This window comes from Lontra canadensis, unplaced genomic scaffold (assembly GCF_010015895.1).
Source record: "Lontra canadensis isolate GAN:19392208 unplaced genomic scaffold, GSC_riverotter_1.0 scaffold142, whole genome shotgun sequence".
Lineage (NCBI taxonomy): Eukaryota > Metazoa > Chordata > Mammalia > Carnivora > Mustelidae > Lontra > Lontra canadensis.
Genome location: NW_022631136.1, coordinates 1,979,923 through 1,998,504, shown reverse-complemented (window position 1 = coordinate 1,998,504; position 18,582 = coordinate 1,979,923). Strand labels below are relative to the sequence as shown.

Genomic DNA, 18,582 nt, shown 5'->3' with positions numbered 1-18,582 from the left:
AGCCTGCTTCCTCCTCTCTCTCTCTGCCTGCCTCTCTGCCTACTTGTGATCTCTCTCTGTCCAATAAATAAATAAAATCTTAAAAAAAATAAAGAAAGAAAGAATGAAAGAAGGAAGAGCACAGTCAGAAATACCTCATGTGGTTTTAACCCAGGAAAGCAAGTTTAGTTAGGCTTATTATGGTGATCATTTCATAATATATACCAATTATTGATTCATGTTGTACCTCTAAAACTAATATAATGTTATACGCGGATTACATCTTAAAAAATAATAATAAGGGGCGCCTGGATGGCTCAGTGGGTTGAAGCCTCTGCCTTCGGTTCAGGTCATGATCCCAGGGTCCTGGGATCGAGCCCCGCATCGGGCTCTCTGCTCAGCAGGGAGCCTGCTTCCTCCTCTCTCTCTCTCTGCCTGCCTCTCTGCCAACTTGTGGTCTCTGTCTGTCAAATAAATAAATAAAATCTTTAAAAATAATAATAATAATAATAATGTGTAAGGCGTGGCCTGGCTGGCACAGTCAGTGGAACATGCCCCTCTTCATTTCAGGGTTGTGAGTTTGAGCCCCATGTTGGGTGTAGAGATTACTTAAAAATAAAAGCTTAAAAAAAAAAAAAAAAGAATCATGCTTTAACCCTTTTCTCCTTTTCCTCCATCATGAGTGAAAAAGAAGAGTGTCAGCTTTCAAAATTATCCAGAAAGCCAAGCTGTGAGCTGAGGATCCACCACGACAGATGACAGAATTGCTTAGAGGATGCCCAAAATGGAGGCTTCTAGGCATGTGAAAGAACCAAGAGGCCCGCCTTAGACAACATTCAACAGGAGTCAGCCAGGAACCACAGCCAAGTGCTCCTGACATCCTTAGCTACCAAGGGAATGGGGCAATAGTCTTCCACAGGCTGGATGTAGGAAAGGTACAAAGTTTCAATTTTCAAAAGTCACCTATGCATCCAATGCTTGTTCCTTGCTATTATGAGATGCTTTCCTGGAAGGAGTTTGTAATGAGAGTGGCAGGAAATGGATTAAGCGGAATGTGTCTGTTGAGTATTTCAGATATTCCCAGGAGTGCTGAAAAAGCATGAGGAGTGGAAATATACCAAAAAATCAGTATCATATGAAATTAATTGCCTGCAGTGCTCATGAATTAAGTCTTACATATATTTTGTACACAATAATAACCAATATTTATTAGATATTTGCTTTGTTTCCAGGATTTTATATGTATAGTCTCATTAATCCTTCTTGCAACTCTAGAAAACAGGTACTCTTTTCATCTCAATTTCACAAATTAGGAAATTGAAGCACAGAGTAGTTAAATGAATAGCTTGCCTAAGGCCACACATATTGTGTTGAAGATAGGATTTGGATCCAGATGTTAGATTCTGGAATCCACAACTTCACTGTTTTGTTTTGTTTTTTTAAAGATTTATTTATTTATTTTAGACAGAGTGGAAGAGAGAGAGAACATGAGCAGGAGGGGCAGAGGCAGAGGCAGAGGGGCTCCCAAGCCAACTCTGTACTGAGTACAGAGCCAAATGTGGGGCTGGATCTCATAACCCCAATCCAAGCCGAAACCAAGAGTTGGACCCTCAACCTACTCTGCCACCCAGGCACCTCCACATCTGCACTTTTAATCACTTACACGCACTATCTTTCATATGACATATACATGCCTACACTGCATTTCAATTTCCACATATGCACATACATGTTTTTTTTTATCTATTTCTTTATTTGAAACCACATACACTTGTACAGGTTTTATTTATCAACAACTGAATCTTGGGGCACCTGGGTCTGCCTTCAGCTCAGGTCATGATCCCGGGGGGGGGGGGAGGTCCCTGCTCAGTGGGGAGTCTGCTTCTCCTTCTCCCTCTGCCTGCTGCTCTCCCTGCTTCTGGTCTCTCTCTCTCTCTGTCAAATAAATAAATACAATCTTTTTAAAAAAGCCCGAGTCTTAATTGATCTGAATTATTTATAGATTATTTCCCTTTTGAGCATAAGTCTCAGTTACATCTCTAAACTTTATTTTAGCAAACATGAAGACACCTGGCACTAATCTCTTCCACACATTTAGTCTTGAAATGCTGTTGCTCTTCCTCTACAAACCATGTGTTTAGTGCTCTATGTGATCCCTGCTGTGAAAAATAGATTCACATGTAGAATTCACTAGACACATGGTCGGGGCAGAGAAAAAAATCAGCGTAATTCATGATATGACACAAATTTTATTTTACTTATTTTTTTAAGAGATTTATTTATTTATTTGAGAGAGAGCACATGTGAGGCGAAGGGGGTAGGGGCAGAGAGAGAGGGAGAAACTCAAGCAGACTCTGCACTGAGAGCACAGCCCAAAGTGGACCCCAGTCCCATGACCCAAAGAGCACTACCCAAGCTGAAACCAAGAGTTGGAGGCTCAATCAACCGCACAACCCAGGCACCCTGATATGAAACAAATTTTTTTTAAAAACAAGCTGATCATCTCAATATGTAGAAAAAGCATTTGATTAAATCCAACACCCATTAACAGAAACTCTTAGTAAACTAGAAATAGGAGGGACTTCTCCACCTGTTAAAAGAGAATCTACAAAACCCTCCAGTTAAGATCATACTTAAAAGTGAAAGACTGAATACTTTCCCTCTAAGATCAACAATAAGACAAGGATGTCTGCTTTCATTACTACTATTTAATATTGTACTGAGATTCTAGTCAGTGCAGTAAGGCCAAAATAAGAAATTTAAGCTGTATAGGGGTGGCTGGGTGGCTCAGTTGTCAAGCGTCTGCCTTCGGCTTGGGTCATGATCCCAGTCCTGGGATTGAGCCCTGCCTTGGGCTCCCTGCTCCACGGGAACCCTGCTACTCTCTCTTCCCCTGCTTGTGTTCCCTCTCTCGCTGTCTCTCTCTGTCAAATAAATAAATAAACTCTTAAAAAAGAAGAAGAAATAAAAGCTGTATGGATAGTAAAGAAAGAAGTAAAAGTATTCAGAAATATCATCATCTAGGTAGAAAATGTAAGGAATCTATTAAGAAATTACTAGAACCAACCAATGACTTTAGCAAGTTTGTAAATATAAGATCAATATATAAAAAGTAATTGTATTTCTTTTGTTTTAAAGATTTATTTATTTATGAGAGAGAGAGAGAGAGAGACTGGGGGAAGGGGTAGAGGGAGAGGAAGACAGAGAAGGACACTCCGGGCTGAGTGCAGAGCTCTGTACTGGGCCTGATCCCAAGACCCTGAGGTCATGACCTGAAATCAAGTCAGTTGCTCAACTAACTGAGCCACCCAGGCACCCTTAAAAAGTAATTGTATTTCCATATATTAGCAGTAAACAATCAGGGATTGGAATAAAAAATATTATTTATAATAACACCACACATTCGAAATACTTAAAGATAAATTCAGGCATACCTCAGGATATTGTAGGTTGGGTTCTAAACCACCACAATAAAGCAAATATCAAAATAAAGCAAGTCAAATGCTTTTTTTTTTTTTTGTATCCCAGTGCATATAAAAGTTAGGTTTACACTACACTGTAGTCTATTAAATGTGCGATAACATTATATCTAAAAAAGCAAGATACATAAGTTAAAAATACTGTATTGCTGAACAAGGCTAACCATCATCTGAGCGCTCAGAGTCATAATCACTGATTATAGATCACCATAACAAATATAATAATAATGAAAAAGTTTGAAATATTGAAGAAATACCAAAATGTGACACAGAGACATGAAGTGAGCAAATACTGTTGGAAAAATGGCACCAACAGACTTGCTCCACATAGGGTGACCACAAATCTTCAATCTGTAAAAACACAGTATCTGCAAAGCGCAATAAAGAGAATCATACAAAAACAAGTATGTCTGTGTGACAAAATATGTACAAGATCTATATTACAAAATATTGTTGAGAGACATTACATTGATTTAAATACATGGGAAGATATAACTTGTTCATAAGACTTATCAATGAAAAACAACTTTCATGAGGAGACTCCATTTGCTGAGATGTCAATTCAAAATCCCAGCAGGTTTTTTTTGTAGATATTGACAAGCTGATTCTAAAGTTTCTATGGAAAGTCAAAATATCTAGGATAGCCAAAACAACTTTGAAAAAGAAAAACAAAATTGAAAATAATTTCAAGCCACAGGAATAAAGATAGTATGGGATTAGCATCAAGAAAGATAACTAGCTTAACGTACAGAATACGGAGTCTAGCAATAGACCCAAACATCTATGAATAATCAGTTTTTGATCCAGGTGCAAAGACACCTGAACAGAGAAAAGAGAGACTTTTGATAAAGGATGCTGGAATAATTGGAAATTAGTTTCACAGATACTAATTTCTCACACACACACAAAAAAAAGTAGAAGGGGGCTCTCTGAACTTAACATCAAGCCCAAAGCAAAGTTTTCTTACCTCTGATGACTCTTTCCTCATAATGGTCCCTCCAGTTCCACCTTTTAGCTATGTGAGTGGTGACAGAGGTGTGTTGTTGGGAAGATATGTAATGAATGATGTGCTGAGTGTAAGCAATTTTAATAACCTATTATGCTAGTAACCCTTAGTGTATTAAGACTTCAATTCTTAAATGGACTAATGGCATATTATTCCTAAATGTTTAATAAAAAGGGGAGAGAAGGCCCTCATTTGCAATATCTGAGTGAATACTCCCATGAAGTGAATTTCAAGCCACCATGTGACTGAAAGTGGATGTTGGGAAAATATATGCCTACTTTTCCCACCACACAAATAGGATAGAGGTAAATAACCCCAAGAGCACAAGTAGTGTAAGGACCTATTTAGCCAGAGGCTTCCATCCAGGTTAAACAATAACCTTGTTGTTTAACCCTTAAACTGTCCCTGCCCCCCTTCCCCCAAGGGACTTACTCAAAAACAAGTCCCGGAAACCAGCCGGGTAACAAAGCCCAAATACAAGGGTGGGTCAGGCCAGATGGAGATATCCGATCAGTGGGGGGGATGCATACTGTCTCCCTAGTTACCAAGGAGTATGGGCCCCGCCCTTTGGGCACCTTTTGGGCGCCTATTCTGACCAAGGTGATAGGCTGGTTCAAGTGTCTACTATAGGGTAAATTGTAATTCAATTGGTCACTTATGTGTGACCTAGCATGACTGTGCAGCTTTCTCTGTGTGTTACAATTTCATTGGCCACCTGTGTGTGGCCAGGCCCACCACACGGGCTTTGCTCTATAAAAGTTAGTCTGGAAAGCAGGGAGGGGTTGTCCTCTCTGTAAGGGGCGCCCCGACCGGTGTGTTGGACGGTCGGCTTGATTCCTGATGCTTGGCGCGAAATAAAGCTTTGCTTGACTTTTGCTTTGTATCAGTCTCGCTCCTTTAATCATGGACCCATTATTGGGGTACCCATTTTGGGGGGCCCCAACAGTAATTAGGAAGTTACAGACTACTATCAAACACCTTCGTTATTTTTTTTTAAGAATTTATTTATTTATTTGACAGACAAAGATCACAAGTAGGCAGAGAGGCAGGCAGAGAGAAGAGTGGGAAGCAGGCTCTCCGCTGAGCAAGGAGCCTGGTGGCACGGCTCCACTTCAGGACACTAAGATCATGACCTGAGCCACCCACGCGCCCCAAACACCTTCATTTTTAATATAACTTATTCAATTGTAAGTTGACATAAGTTTTTTAAAAGATTTGAGACAGAGAATGCACAAGCATCGGGGAGGGGCAAAGGCGGAGGGAGAAGCAGACTCCTGGCTGAGCAGGTAGAACCCTGAGAGTTTGACCTGAGCTGAAGGCAGGTGCTTAAGCAAATGAGCCACTCCCGCCCCATGACATAATTTAAATTTCAATAATAGCAGTATTTAAGGATTGGCTAGCCAAATTCTGAATTTTTAAAATTTTTGAGATTTAAAGAAAGTGAGACAGCATAAGCTGGGGAGAGAAGCAGAGGGAGAGGGAGAAGCAGGCTCTCCACTGAGCAGGGAGCCCCACACTGGGTTCCATCAGAGGACCCTGGGAGGAGGATCCCCCCAAGGCAGACACCCATCCCACTCAGCGGCCCAGGAACCCCCAAATTCTGAATTTTTAAATCTGCTCCCAGGAGCTTATAGGAGGAGCCAGCTCCAGCGCACCACCGGCCTGGGACAGTTCCTCAACTTTCCTTTCCCTTTTCCTTTCTTTCCTTTCTTTCTTTTTTTTCTTAAATCTAAGATTTTATTTATTTGAGGAAGAGAGCGAGCGAGCACGGGAGAGCACAAGCAGGCCGGAGGGCCGAGGGAGAAGTAGGCCCCCTTGAGCAGGGAACCCCAGGGGCAGGGCTGGATGCCAGGACCCTCCTGACCTCCACGGCAGGAAGACTTAAAGGACTGAGTCACCCAGGGGCACCTGGGGCAGTTTCCTGAGGGAAGTACCAGGTGACTTCTGGTAACTTCAGGTGACTTCTAACTTCGTGACTCCCACTGAAAGAGAACATCCTTTTGTGCACCTTTAGTATTCTCCACAAACAGATGAAGAAACAGAGGCCAGGCGTGGAGAGGAGTTTGAGCTCAGGCCTGTCTCCAAGGCTACAGATGAACACGTCCTTCAAGAGTTCTTAAGAGTTCTTTGTTTTTCAAAAAAGCAAAACTTAGGACTTTTAGCTCTGCCTGGGGCTTTAAGGGGGCGGGAGACCCTGGGCAGCGGAGGCGGCTGAAAAGGAGCATTTTACACGTATAAATGCACTCAGTAGTTGGAAGGCTCTCTACAAATCAATACCAGTCTGATCCTAGGGAACGTGTGTCCTACAAAGACCTCATCGCTACCGCTCGGTGTGTCCGCTCCCACCCGCCGGGGGCCCTTCTGTCTTCCGCCGGAGGGACTTCCGGGTAACAAGCCCAGAGATCCCAGCGCCCGGCGGGAGGGGTCGGACAGGGGGGTGGGGACGAAGGCAGGCTGGAGCTGCCCGGCTGTGGGCTGACCCTCCTGGCCCCGCCCCCGCTTCAGGGGCCTCGTTCCCCTAGCTTTCCAGCCGGGTGGTTTAACAGTAGTTGGCCGGGATCTGGCGAGCGCCAAGTTTGACTACACCAAAGGTCACCGCCCCGCCCGCCTCAAGCCGCGCCCCCTTGGTCACGTGTTCCCTCGGAGAATGGGAAGAGTCGGGGAGCCCGCGACCGTTGGACCGCTTGTGTCGAAGCCCTGCGCGCCGTCCGAGCGATGCTGCGGAGCTACGTCTACCTACTGCGGACACCGGGAGTCCTCTGCGGCCCGCTGGGAGGCGCGTCCCCGCCGGCGGGGGACTCGTGGGCGCTGCCTGTGAGTCCGGGGGCGGGGCGTCGGGAGCGGGAGGCCGCGCCAGGACACCCTGTGTCTAGGGGGAGCGGGTGAGGACCGCAGCGCTGACCTGTTGATCCGCTGACCGCGGGGTAAAAGCTAACGTCAGTGCCAGACGTCGTTGTTAGCGGGGTCGCTTTCAGCCCTGAGAGCCAAAGGCCGAGAGGAACAGGAAGGGGACACCGGCGTTAGGCAGCCTCCGGGATGTTGGACTCTGGTCTGCAGGTCGGGGAGGATGGCTGCGGCTGAGACCGGTAAAGAAGCGGTCGTGGGGGCGCCTGGGTGGCTCAGTGGGTTAAAGCCTCTGCATTTGGCTCAGATCATGATCTTAGGGTCATGGGATCGAGTCCCGCGTCAGGCTCTCTGCTCAGTGGGGAGCCTGTTCCCCCCCCCCAGTCCCCCTGCCTGCCTCTTTGCCTCCTTGTGATCTCTGTCCAATAAATAAAAGATCTTAGGGGCACCTGGGTGGCTCAGTGGGTTAAAGCCTCTGCTTTCGGCTCAGGCCATGATCCCAGGGTGCTGGGATCGAGCCCCGCATCGGGCTCTCTGCTCGGCGGAGAGCCTGCTTCCTCCTCTCTCTCTCTCTGCCTGCCTCTCTGCCTACTTGTGATCTCTATCTGTCAAATAAATAAATAAAATCTAAAAAAAAAAAAAAATAAAAATAAAAGATCTTAAAAAAAGGGGGGGGTGGTCTGGTTTGGGCAAGGTCAGACAGAGGCCCGTAGTGAAGTTGGGGTCTGACCTAGGCAGTACTGTTCCTGACCATTACAGTATGTGCTCGCCAGAAGAGCGGTGTCCCTTGGAGAGTTTCATCCTGATCATCTCTGCCCAGCGGATAATTGTCCCATAAGCCACTTTCTCAACTTTAAAGGCTGTTGTAAGAGGAAAATGAGGCAACGTTTAATGCATTGCCTGTACTAAATAATGCTTGTTCTTTCTTCCCTATGTTTTGCTTCACTGAAGTATTCAGTTCTTAATTTTTTTAAAAGATTTTATTTATTCATCTGACAGAGAGGGGGAGAGATCACAAGTAGGCAGAGGCAGGCAGAGGGAGAGGGGGAAGCAGGCTCCCTGCTGAGAGCAGAGAGCCTGATGCCGGGCTCAATCCCAGGACCCCGGGACCATGACCTGAGCCGAAGGCAGAGGCCCAACACACTGAGCCACCCAGGCACCCCAGTATTCAATTATTACTAATCGAACCCCTACAACATGTAAGATATTGGTCTTCATTATATAAAGAATAAGAAAACGATTTCTCTCAAGGAGCTCACAGTCTAGTTTGGGAGAAAAGGGTGAACGGCTGTAATAATGAAGTACTAAGGGAACTTGGAAGGAACAGTTCTGTACTGAGCAAGAACTGCAAGGTGTCGGACCTTTCTTTTAAAGAATAATGTGTGCAGACTGGTTATTAATCCTATACCATCTTTCACCTCGGAAAGAAAATAGCCTGTGCTGTTTTCACAGCAAAGATAAATTACTTTAATTACATGTTGGTGCCTTGTAATCTGTGTTGAGAATATTTAACAATAGTATTTAGAGGCTTTGTAAGTCTTTTTTTTTTCCCTGTTCAGTAACTTAATCTTAAAAGGAAACACATTAAAAAGAAGTCATAACTTCAGTTAACAAGTCCCCCTTAAAAAACATATAACTAAAGACTTTTCCTCTACAGAGAGCTACAAAAGGTAATGATTATCCCTAACATTTATCCCTCACGTACACAGTCTGTGCTGGGAATTTGCAAGTGCCTTTACATCAAGTATCTCTTCATTCCTACCCTGTTGAACTGAAACTTTTTATTTCTCACAACATCACAGTGTTCATCTGAGGTCCTACACTCTACATGCCTGTAAAATTAATAGATTACTTCTCCTCTCCCCCCTCCTAACACACACACAGACTAACAAAAATCTCCTTTCTTTCCACCCCAATCTGCAAAGCTGCAATTCTGGAATCATCCAAGGCTCTCCTACTACTTTTTCCCCATGATCAGTCTCTCTCCACATCCCTTGGTCCCAGTATCTTAAAAGTCTCTTAATCTTTTTTTCCCCTTCATTTGTCTCTATCTAGTTTGGCTTCTAACCATATCTCATCTAGATCTTTGCAACAGTTTTAACAGCTTTCCCTGCCATTTTTCTCACCTAGCAATTTATCTTTTACACCAGAGAGTGGTTTCTAAAACCTAAGTTCATGTTACTGCTTTGCTTAAAGCTCCCCATAGTGGAAAAAAGTATTTTATCATTCCAATACCACCTTCATGGTTTTTTAAAGACTACCTTTCTTTAATGAACTTCATCCTAAGAAATAACATTTGTGAGATTGCCAAATATGACATGTTATTTATGTCCTTTGATAATAGGCATTCTAAAAATACATATGCTGTAGTACTTGTGCTACCTAAAATCAGCTTTCATTTTGACATTTGGAAACATTGACCTAGCCGATGAAATCTAAACCCTGTGTTAAGGCCAAAGAGGCTCGGTGGTGAGTGTTCCCCTTCTACTTTGCCATCCACATCTGGCTGCTATTCTCATTGCACCTTACATCATGAGGACTGAAATCCTGGCAGTTCCCCAAGGTGTCAAACAGTTGTGTCATCTCTCTGTGCCTTTGCTTGGTATAGCTCTCCCATTCTGTCCTTAGTGCACTTCTTACACTTTAGAAACCACTCCATCAGTCCTCATCCTGGTCACTCCTGTGTCTATAATGTACTCCTGTTAACAGTATTATTCACACCTGAGGCTGCCACCACTTGAGGGCAGGGCCCATGTCCTCTTTTCCCGCTCTGTCTCAACCAGTTCCTAGCACCAAACAAGGCATATAGCAGATTTTTAAAAGTTCACTGCATTTAGTTGAATCCCACACTTCAAAGTTAAAATCCGGTAAGACAGCCCACAGCCAAGGGGTCATTCTAGTTCCTAAAAGTCTTCAATTATCTCTCTCATCCTGGTCCATAAAAAGACGCTGGAACTGGTCCATCCTAGAGTTGCCTGTTTAAGATACTATTTATTTGTTTGACAGACAGTGAGAGAGCACGGACAGGCAGTGTAAGTGGGAGAGGGAGAAGCAGTCTCTGCACCCAGCAGGGAACCGGATGTGGGGGCTCAGTCAGGACCTGAGCCAAAGGCAGATACCTAAGGACTGAGCCACCCTAGCTCTGGTAGAGTCGCATGTTGAGACCTGTAGATGAGCCAGATCCTACATTCTTTTCTACCTCTCAGCTGACGTGTATTGCTCAGTGCGTATTTATCTGTGACTGCTTATATCAGTTTATTTCCAGAATTCATGTACTTTAAAAGCCATGTGATTGAGACTGGATTCTAAGGAAATAATCCAAAGCAGAGAAAAAGCTATATTCAAAATTTTCCAGTGAATATTCTTACTTAAAGCTGCAAAAGATTAGAAACGCTTTAAATGCCTAACTTAAATGATTTAGTAAATTATAGTACAGGAGCCTAAAGGACTATTTTTCTGCTGTTGAAAATGGTGATAATTGAGATTAAGGACATGAAAAAGTGGGTACTACATAATTTTAAGTGGTGAGACAGAAAGGAAAAATACATTTCTTACTGAAATTACGAGTATATCAAGAAAGGTTACATTTGGGGCGCCTGGGTGGCTCAGTGGGTTAAAGCCTCTGCCTTCAGCTCAGGTGATGATCCCAGGGTGGTGAGATAGAGCCTCATATCAGGCTCTCTGCTCAGTAGGGAGCCTGCTTCCCCCTCCCTCTCTCTGCCTGCCTCTCTGCCTACTTGTGATCTCTGTCAAATAAATAAATAAATTTTTTTTTTTTTTTTTTTTTTTAAAAGGTTGCATTGAAGGGCACCTGGGTGACTCAGTTGGTTAAACATCCAACTCTTAATTTCTGCTCAGGTCAGGATCTCAGGGTCCTGAGATTGAGCCCTGTGTCAGACTCCATGCTCATTTCAGTGGATAATCTGCTTGAGATTCTCCCTCTTCCTCCCCATCTGCTCCTCCCCCACCCTCAAGCTCCCCTGCTCTCTCATAAATAAATAAATAAGAGAAAGATCACATTTAAGAAAAGTTGGTAGAAAGACATAAACATTTATCGTCTTTTTTTTTTTTTTTTTTTAGATTTTATTTATTTGGTAGAGACAGAGAGAGAACGAAAGTGGGGTGGGGGGATGTTGGAGAGGGAGAAGTAGGCTTTTCTTCTGAGCAGGATGCCCAATCCCAAGACTCGGATTATGACCCCAGCCGAAAGCAGATGCCCCAACATCTATCATTGTCTTGAGATGGAGAAATAATGGTGGATTTTAAAAATTGTTTTATTTTGGGGGCTCCTAGGTGGCTGCCTTTGGTTCAGGTCATGATCCCTAGGTCCTGGGATCAAGCCCCACATTGGACTATCTGCTAGATGAGCGGCTTGCTTCTCCTACAGCTTGTGCTCTCCCATACGGGGCCTCTCTCTCCCTCTAAAACTGCTTTATTTTTGAGAGAGAGCATGCATGTCCGTGAGCATGAGTGGGGGGAAGGGCAGAGGGAGAACCAGGCTCCCTGGAGCCTGATTCAGGCCCAATCCTGGGATCCTGGGATCCTGGGATCATGACTTGAGCCAAGGGCAGACACTTAACTGACCGAGCCACCCGCGCACCTGTAAATTGCTCTTTCTTTTCTTCACCAAATTTTCTGAACTAGGTTCTAAAGAGATGAGCAAATTCAAAGCCATAGGAAAAAAACAGGTACAGATCCTGGGCTAGGGTGGAGTAGTCTTAACCCTACTCACGTTACCCTCATGAAATTGTTACTTCCTTCTCCTCAGCCAAAGAGTTTTTAATCTGTAGGGTTTTTGAGACAGGCTGCCTGTATTCTCAACCATCAGGCCAGGATCAGAGCCAGCTAGATAAGAGCCAGTGGAGGTGTCCTGTATCATGTGTTAGTGAAGGCTAGTTGACTGGTTCTTCCATCATGGCTCAGCCTTACTGTTTTGGTTTCAGGTGTGGTCCAAGTATTACAGATACATTGAATCTAAACTGAAAAGGGTGACGAAGTGGAATGCCATAGACTTGATAGCTTCTGTGATCTTAAACATTCCAAGATTTCTGCTGAAGCAAAAAAAAAAACAAAAACAAAAAACGACCCCAAAAACCAAAAACAGTTTTCCTTTCCAGTACCTATGGCCATTTGCTTTGTCCTGCTGCTTAATAAGTCACCTTTTCTCCCCCTCTAGGACCTGGGACCTCTGCACCATTTCACTTGCTGCCTGGGCACAGGAGTGGTAGCATGGCGCAGTGCTGCAGAGAAATAGCATGGGTGGAAGCCATGGTTACTATGACAGCAAGCACCTGTCCGCCCAACCTCTGCCCCCTCTTTTTATTCTGTTTCTTGGTAATTGGCTCTGTCACTCACTGTGTTGCATAGGTCAGAAACCTGGAGGTGGTATTGTCTTTTTACTCTTCCCTTACTCATTATCTGCTTAATGCGGTCATAATTTTTCACTTGGGTAAGTTATCTCTAAAAGCCTTAACACAGGAGTCCCCAGATCCACTCTTGGTCCCTCTCATTATCTTTCATATGATGGCCAGATGAGATCTTGTTATTTCCCTATGAAACTCCCTCTGGGAACAACTGTGGTTACAGACCAGTTCACGCCAACTAGCATAGTATGGAAGTTTCTCACAGCCATGCCCTTGTCTGCATTTCTGCAGCCATCTGCTCTTCCCCTTGCACTGAAACAAAGCCAAACTTCTTTAGGCCTTAGTTTCATCATCTGTAAAATGGGGATGATAAATTAGTACCTACTAAATAAGTATTTGGTAAGTGTGGTTGTCCTGAGGCCCCATAAAACTATGTTCTACCTCCTTGCTTTTGCGTGTAGTTTCCCCTTGCCTACAGTACCCTTTCTAGCTAGCTAATTTCTGCTAATTGATGTGGTGAATGAAGGTAGAAGAAAAATTATTAAGTTTCCTTACTATACCCCATTAACAAGTCCTTGAAACAGGCAGAGTGACATTTCCTCTAGGAACTCAGCTGCCTTTATGTTAATACTTTGCTAAGAGCAAAAGGCAATTTTAATCTAAGCCCAACCCCCAGGATCCTGTAAGGTCTACTTAAACACACAAAAATTCCCTTGGAAACTTCCATTATCTCTACTCCCCACCCCCAAGATACGTGTTAGCAATCATCTTCTAAGCACACTGCCCACTGATCTACATCTGAAGGGTCTCCTGACTTAGGTTTTATTTGACAGTAATAAATGACCTCTTTCCAACAACAGTCAGCCCCCTCAAGGTCCTGGAAACTTTGCTTCCAAAATTCCTTACAATTTATGGTATATCCCTAACCCCTCCCAACTTGAAGGCATATAATCAAGTCACCCATCACAATCCCAGTACAGCTCTTTCTACCCATGGGTCCTGTCCTCGTGCTTTATTAAAACCACCTTTTTGCACCAGAGACAGCTCAAGAATTCTTTCATGACCATTGACTTCGAAGCCTAACATCTTCCTACATCAAATCAAGATTCAGGTAAAAAAATTCCTTCCTGAACCACAACCACTGCCCCCCTCCCGCCCTCCACAACAACATCTGAGCTAAATACCTCTCCCTGTGCTCTGGGTCCTGCATACCCCATTAGTAACTCTTTTACATTCATCTGTTTACTTCCAGTTCCTGGTTTACCTTGTGCTTGATTAAGGTGTTGTGTTTTGTCAAGGGAATCCACAGACCTGAGCTAAATGCTGCTCTGTTATAAGCTAGTTCGGTGACACTGAGCAAATCTCAATCTCTCCTCTCAAGGAGGTTGGTCTGGCTGATTTTTAAAATTTGCTTCTACTCTGAAATGACCACCTTCTGGAAAGAGGAGAGGCAGAGGCAGCAAGATAGTCTCAGGAAAAAAGAAAAATATGTTACAAGATAGGGTTCACGTCCCATTCTTCTTTTTCTCTTCTCTTTCTTCTAGAGGTCATATTCATCAGAGGTTGTTCATGTGGACCATTCTCTCCCCAACCCCAGCTGGAGCAAGGACATGAGACTCATTTTTGACCAGTTCATGAAGAAGAGTGAAGATAGCTCTTGGAAACGTTTGCCTTCATATAAATTTACATCTTCTAAAAGGCTTGAAGAGGTCAAAACCTTTTTTCCTGGTAGGAACAACCACTCTCTCATAAAGAATATTTAAATGTTAAAAATAAAACAGGAAATATTGAGACACTGGATACTGATGTGGAAATGTCGGGGTCTAGAGCCACGGCCAGGAAACAATTCTTTAGGTGTCTTTGGTGCAAAGTGGTGGTTTTATTAAAGCCCTGGGACAGGCCCTGTGGGTGGAAGGAGCTGTGGCTGCTGTTGCTCTTGCTCCTTGCTGCTCTGGGCTTATGAGGAGCAAGTGATTTTTATACCTTCTGGTTGGGAGAAGTAAAGATAGGGGAAGTTCCAAACGGACTTCCATAAAGAGGAATGTTAACAATCTGGTTAAAAGATTTAATTTTATCTACATTCCTTCTGCCTTTGTTTCCCACATTAACATTTTGCATTAAAGTGTAATAATTGATGAACTACTATTGCTAATAGTACTCCTTTTGTAAGATTTTATTTATTTATTTGACAGAGATTACAAGTAGGCAGAGAGGCAGGCAGAGAGAGGGGGAAGTAGGCTCCCCACTGAGCAGAGAGCACAATGTGGAGCTTGATCCCAGGACCCTAAAATCATGACCTGAGCAGAAGGCAGAGGCTTAACCCACTGAGCCACCCAGGCACCCTGATAACAGTATCCCTAACCATAGGTTACATTGGGGTTAACTCTTTGGATTGTGCTTTCTATGGGTTTTGGCTAATGTATAATGCCTGGTATCTATCAGAGTATCATACAGAATGTTTCCATTGTCCTCAAAACCCCCCTGCCCTCTCTGTTCACCCTCCCCACCTTCCCTCTGAACTGTGGGCAATGACTGATCCTTTGACTGTGTCCATAGTTTTGCCTTATCCAGAATGCCATATAATTAGGATCATATAGTATGTAGTTTCTTCAAATTGTTTTCTTTCCCTTAATAATCATTTATTCAGGTACATTTATTTTTTCTATAGCACTTAACCACTATTTGACAGACTGTTTTTGTCTCTCACACCAGGGTGTGAGCTCCAAGAGGGCAGGGATTTGTTTTTTCAAGATTGATTTATTTGAGAGAGTGTGCACATGTGGGGGGAGGGGCAGAGGGAGAGGGAGTCCTAAGCGGACTCTCTGCTATCTCAGAACTCTACAGGGGCTCGATGTCATGGTCTGGGCACCTTGAGATCACTTAACCTATTGTGCCACCCACGTGCCCTGAGGACAGAGATTTTTATGTTTTATTCTCTCTGGGATCTCCAGTACTTAGGACAGTAACAGCTACGTAGTAAGTGCCTTAAAATATTTGTGGGAAGAAGAGAGGAAAGGAAGAAAGGAAAGAGAAAACAAACCCAGAAGACCTGTTGAAGGTGCTCTACCTAAAAGGTAAAATTCTTTACCTAAAATCTCTGCCCTCATTGAGCTAACACCATAGAGGGGAGAGACAGACCATTAAAGAAAGAAAATACAAAGTATGTCAAATGGTGATGAGTGCTATAAAAAAATAAATGCACCTTAATTTTTAAAAAAAGAGCTTTTTAAACTGACCTAACAATGTTATGGTAGTTCTTTGTATACTACATACAATTCAACAGTTCTGTACATTACTCAGTGCTCATCACTATAAGGGTAGCTACCCTCTGTTACTGCACATTGCCATCACAGCATTATTATTTTTTTTTAAAGATTTTATTTATTCATTTATTTGTCAGAGAGAGAGAGAGCGAGCGAGCACGCACATGGGAGAACACAAGCAGGCAGAGGCAGAGAAAGAAGCAGGCTCCCCACTGAGCAAGGAGCCCGATGTGGGACTCGATCCCAGGACCCTGGGATCATGACCTGAGCTGAAGTCAGCGGCTTAACCAACAGAGCCACCCAGGCATCCCAACCATCACAGCATTACTGACTGCAGTCCCTATTCAGTTCTTTTCATCTCCCAAAGAGAACTTTTTAGTCCCTAAAATGCGGTGCCAGATCTCTGGTATAGGAATTGGGAGGCCCATTGCTTTCTTTAAAAAAAAAATTTTTTTTTTTTTTTTTAATGAAGTTGAACAAGTTTACCTCAGGTATACATGGAAGATACCTAGGGAAAAGTGAGTAATTCCCTGGGTGGCCTTGGTCACCAGTTTAAATACCAGCTCAGGACTGAAGCTGGGCATGGGAGAAGGGGAGAAGTTGTGGGGAAGTAACCAGGAAAAAGCACAGTAAACAGGATAAGGTTGGTTAGGCAGAATTAACTTGGTGCTTTCTCCATAGATATGATTCTCTTCAATGTAGAGCCCTCTTCTATCTGGAAAGCGCGTGGGGGGGGGGGGGGCACCATTACAAATGGAGATTTCCTTTAGAAATGTAAATTTTCCACTCAAAAGGTTAACTTCTCTGTTTCGGAGGTTCCCCTGTGTCTGCTGTTCCTCAGAATAATCTTGATGCCAAAGAGCCATACTTTGGGTTGGCGTGTTCTGCTATCCTTCATTCCCGTCTTTGAAGCTTCCCAAGAAGTTTCATGTCTTTGAACCACTCTGTTAATCCTGAGAATATGTTAAACAGTTGTGTCTCATTTCAGGAGGTGGTATTGCAGGGGGTGTTCTGCATAACATGAGCAATCAATCACCTATTTAATAAGAGGCATTTTTTTATGGTAACAAAACCAAAACAAAGGTTAATAGTTGGAACAAACCATAAACTCTGTTTTTGAGTTCAGAGGACAGTTAAGAAGATTTTTAGATAACTGGGCTCAAAGCATCTCAGATGAGAGTGAGGGCCCAGCCAAAAAACAAAATTCAGCTGAGCAGATTTGAAGATCTAACTGGGTTTATTAAACGGTTCATGAATCGGGCAGCGCCCCGTTTGGTAAGTGGAGAGGGGCTCCCAAGAGTTGTACAGAATAGAAGGGTTTTATAAGAAGGAGGGTGGAGCAAGGAGTTAATAGCAAAAGAAAAGGATTCCAGGCAAGCTTACTATCACCTGGAGGAAAGGGTACTGGGTCTTATCATGCAGATGACCTCATTTGCTTTTGGGGGTGGAGAAGGCCTAGGTAACAGATTACCTCATTGGTGATGACAGGAAGATTTCCTGACTCAGTTAAAACCTTTCTGGGGGAGGCTGACACTGCAGTAGATTAGATATTAAACCCCAGTTCCAGGATGTCTGGGTGACTCAGCTGGTTAAGCGTCTGCCTTCCAGTCAGGTCATGATCCCTGGATTCTGGGATCGGACCCTGCATCAGCCTCCCTACTAAACAGGGAGCCTGCTTCTCACTCTCCCTCACCTGTTCCTCCCTGTTTGTGTGCACTTGCTCTCTGTCAAATAAATAAAAGTCTTAAAAAATAAATAAGCAAACCGTAGTTTGGTGACTTGGCCTAGGTGACACTGATGTAGGAAACAAAGGCAAAAGGAAAAAGTAAGTCTAAGATTGTGACTTGTTCTACATACAGACAGTCTTAATTTGGCTATTTCTGGAAATGAGAGTGATTATAGAGAGAAAAATTTGTTTCAGTAACCTACCTTTGCAGATGTTATTGACAATTATAGTTGTTACAATTATAGTTCTCATTGTCTTTCAATGTTTGCTGTTTGCCTAAGCTAGACAACTTGAGGTAAATTTCAGAGAAATTTCTGCAATAGCTCATGTGTAGACAGTTCCATGTTTGTCAGAGGTTCCTGGTGTCAAAGAAACCCCAGACATCCCTTGAATGAAATTGCCATGATCATCACCTTGCCCTTAAAGTCCTGGTAGGAGGGATTCTTGCATTCCCCAGCTTTCCCATTGCATTCTAGACTGTAAACAGGGTGCTGACCTGTGGACTGAGATACCAAACCTTGCCTTGCTCTGAAGAACCCACCATCTTTTTTTTTTTTAAGATTTTATTTATTTGACAGAGATTACAAGTAGGCAGAGAGACAGGCTGGCGGGGGAGGCAGGCTTCCTGCCAGGCAGAAAACCTGATGTGGTGCTCCATCCTGGGATCTCGGGATCATGACTCGAGCCCAAGGCAGAGGCTTTAACCCACTGAGCCACCTGTTAGGTCCCCCAATAATGGGTCTGTGATTAAAGGAGCGAGACCACTAGAAATCGAAGGTCAAGCAAAGCTTTATTTCGCACCAGGCATCAAGAATCAGACTGACCAGCCAGGGCCACGCCTTTTACAGAGAGAGCGACCTTTCTCTGTTTCACAGACCAGCTTTTAAGGGCAAAGGCCATGTGGTTGGGCCTGGCCACGCAC

The 18,582-nt window shown here is 43.6% G+C and overlaps 1 protein-coding gene across 1 annotated transcript in view; it reads left to right on the top strand.

Annotated features, from left to right (window-relative positions):
* The first annotated feature begins 7,179 nt into the window (after positions 1-7,179).
* Positions 7,180-18,582, top strand: part of THEM4 (thioesterase superfamily member 4) — a 36,650-nt gene continuing 25,247 nt past the window's right edge. The window contains exons 1-3 of the mRNA XM_032843688.1: positions 7,180-7,278; positions 7,455-7,550; positions 14,216-14,399. Of these exons, the coding sequence (XP_032699579.1) occupies positions 7,180-7,278; positions 7,455-7,550; positions 14,216-14,399 (379 nt within the window). The remainder of the gene's footprint in view (positions 7,279-7,454; positions 7,551-14,215; positions 14,400-18,582) is intronic.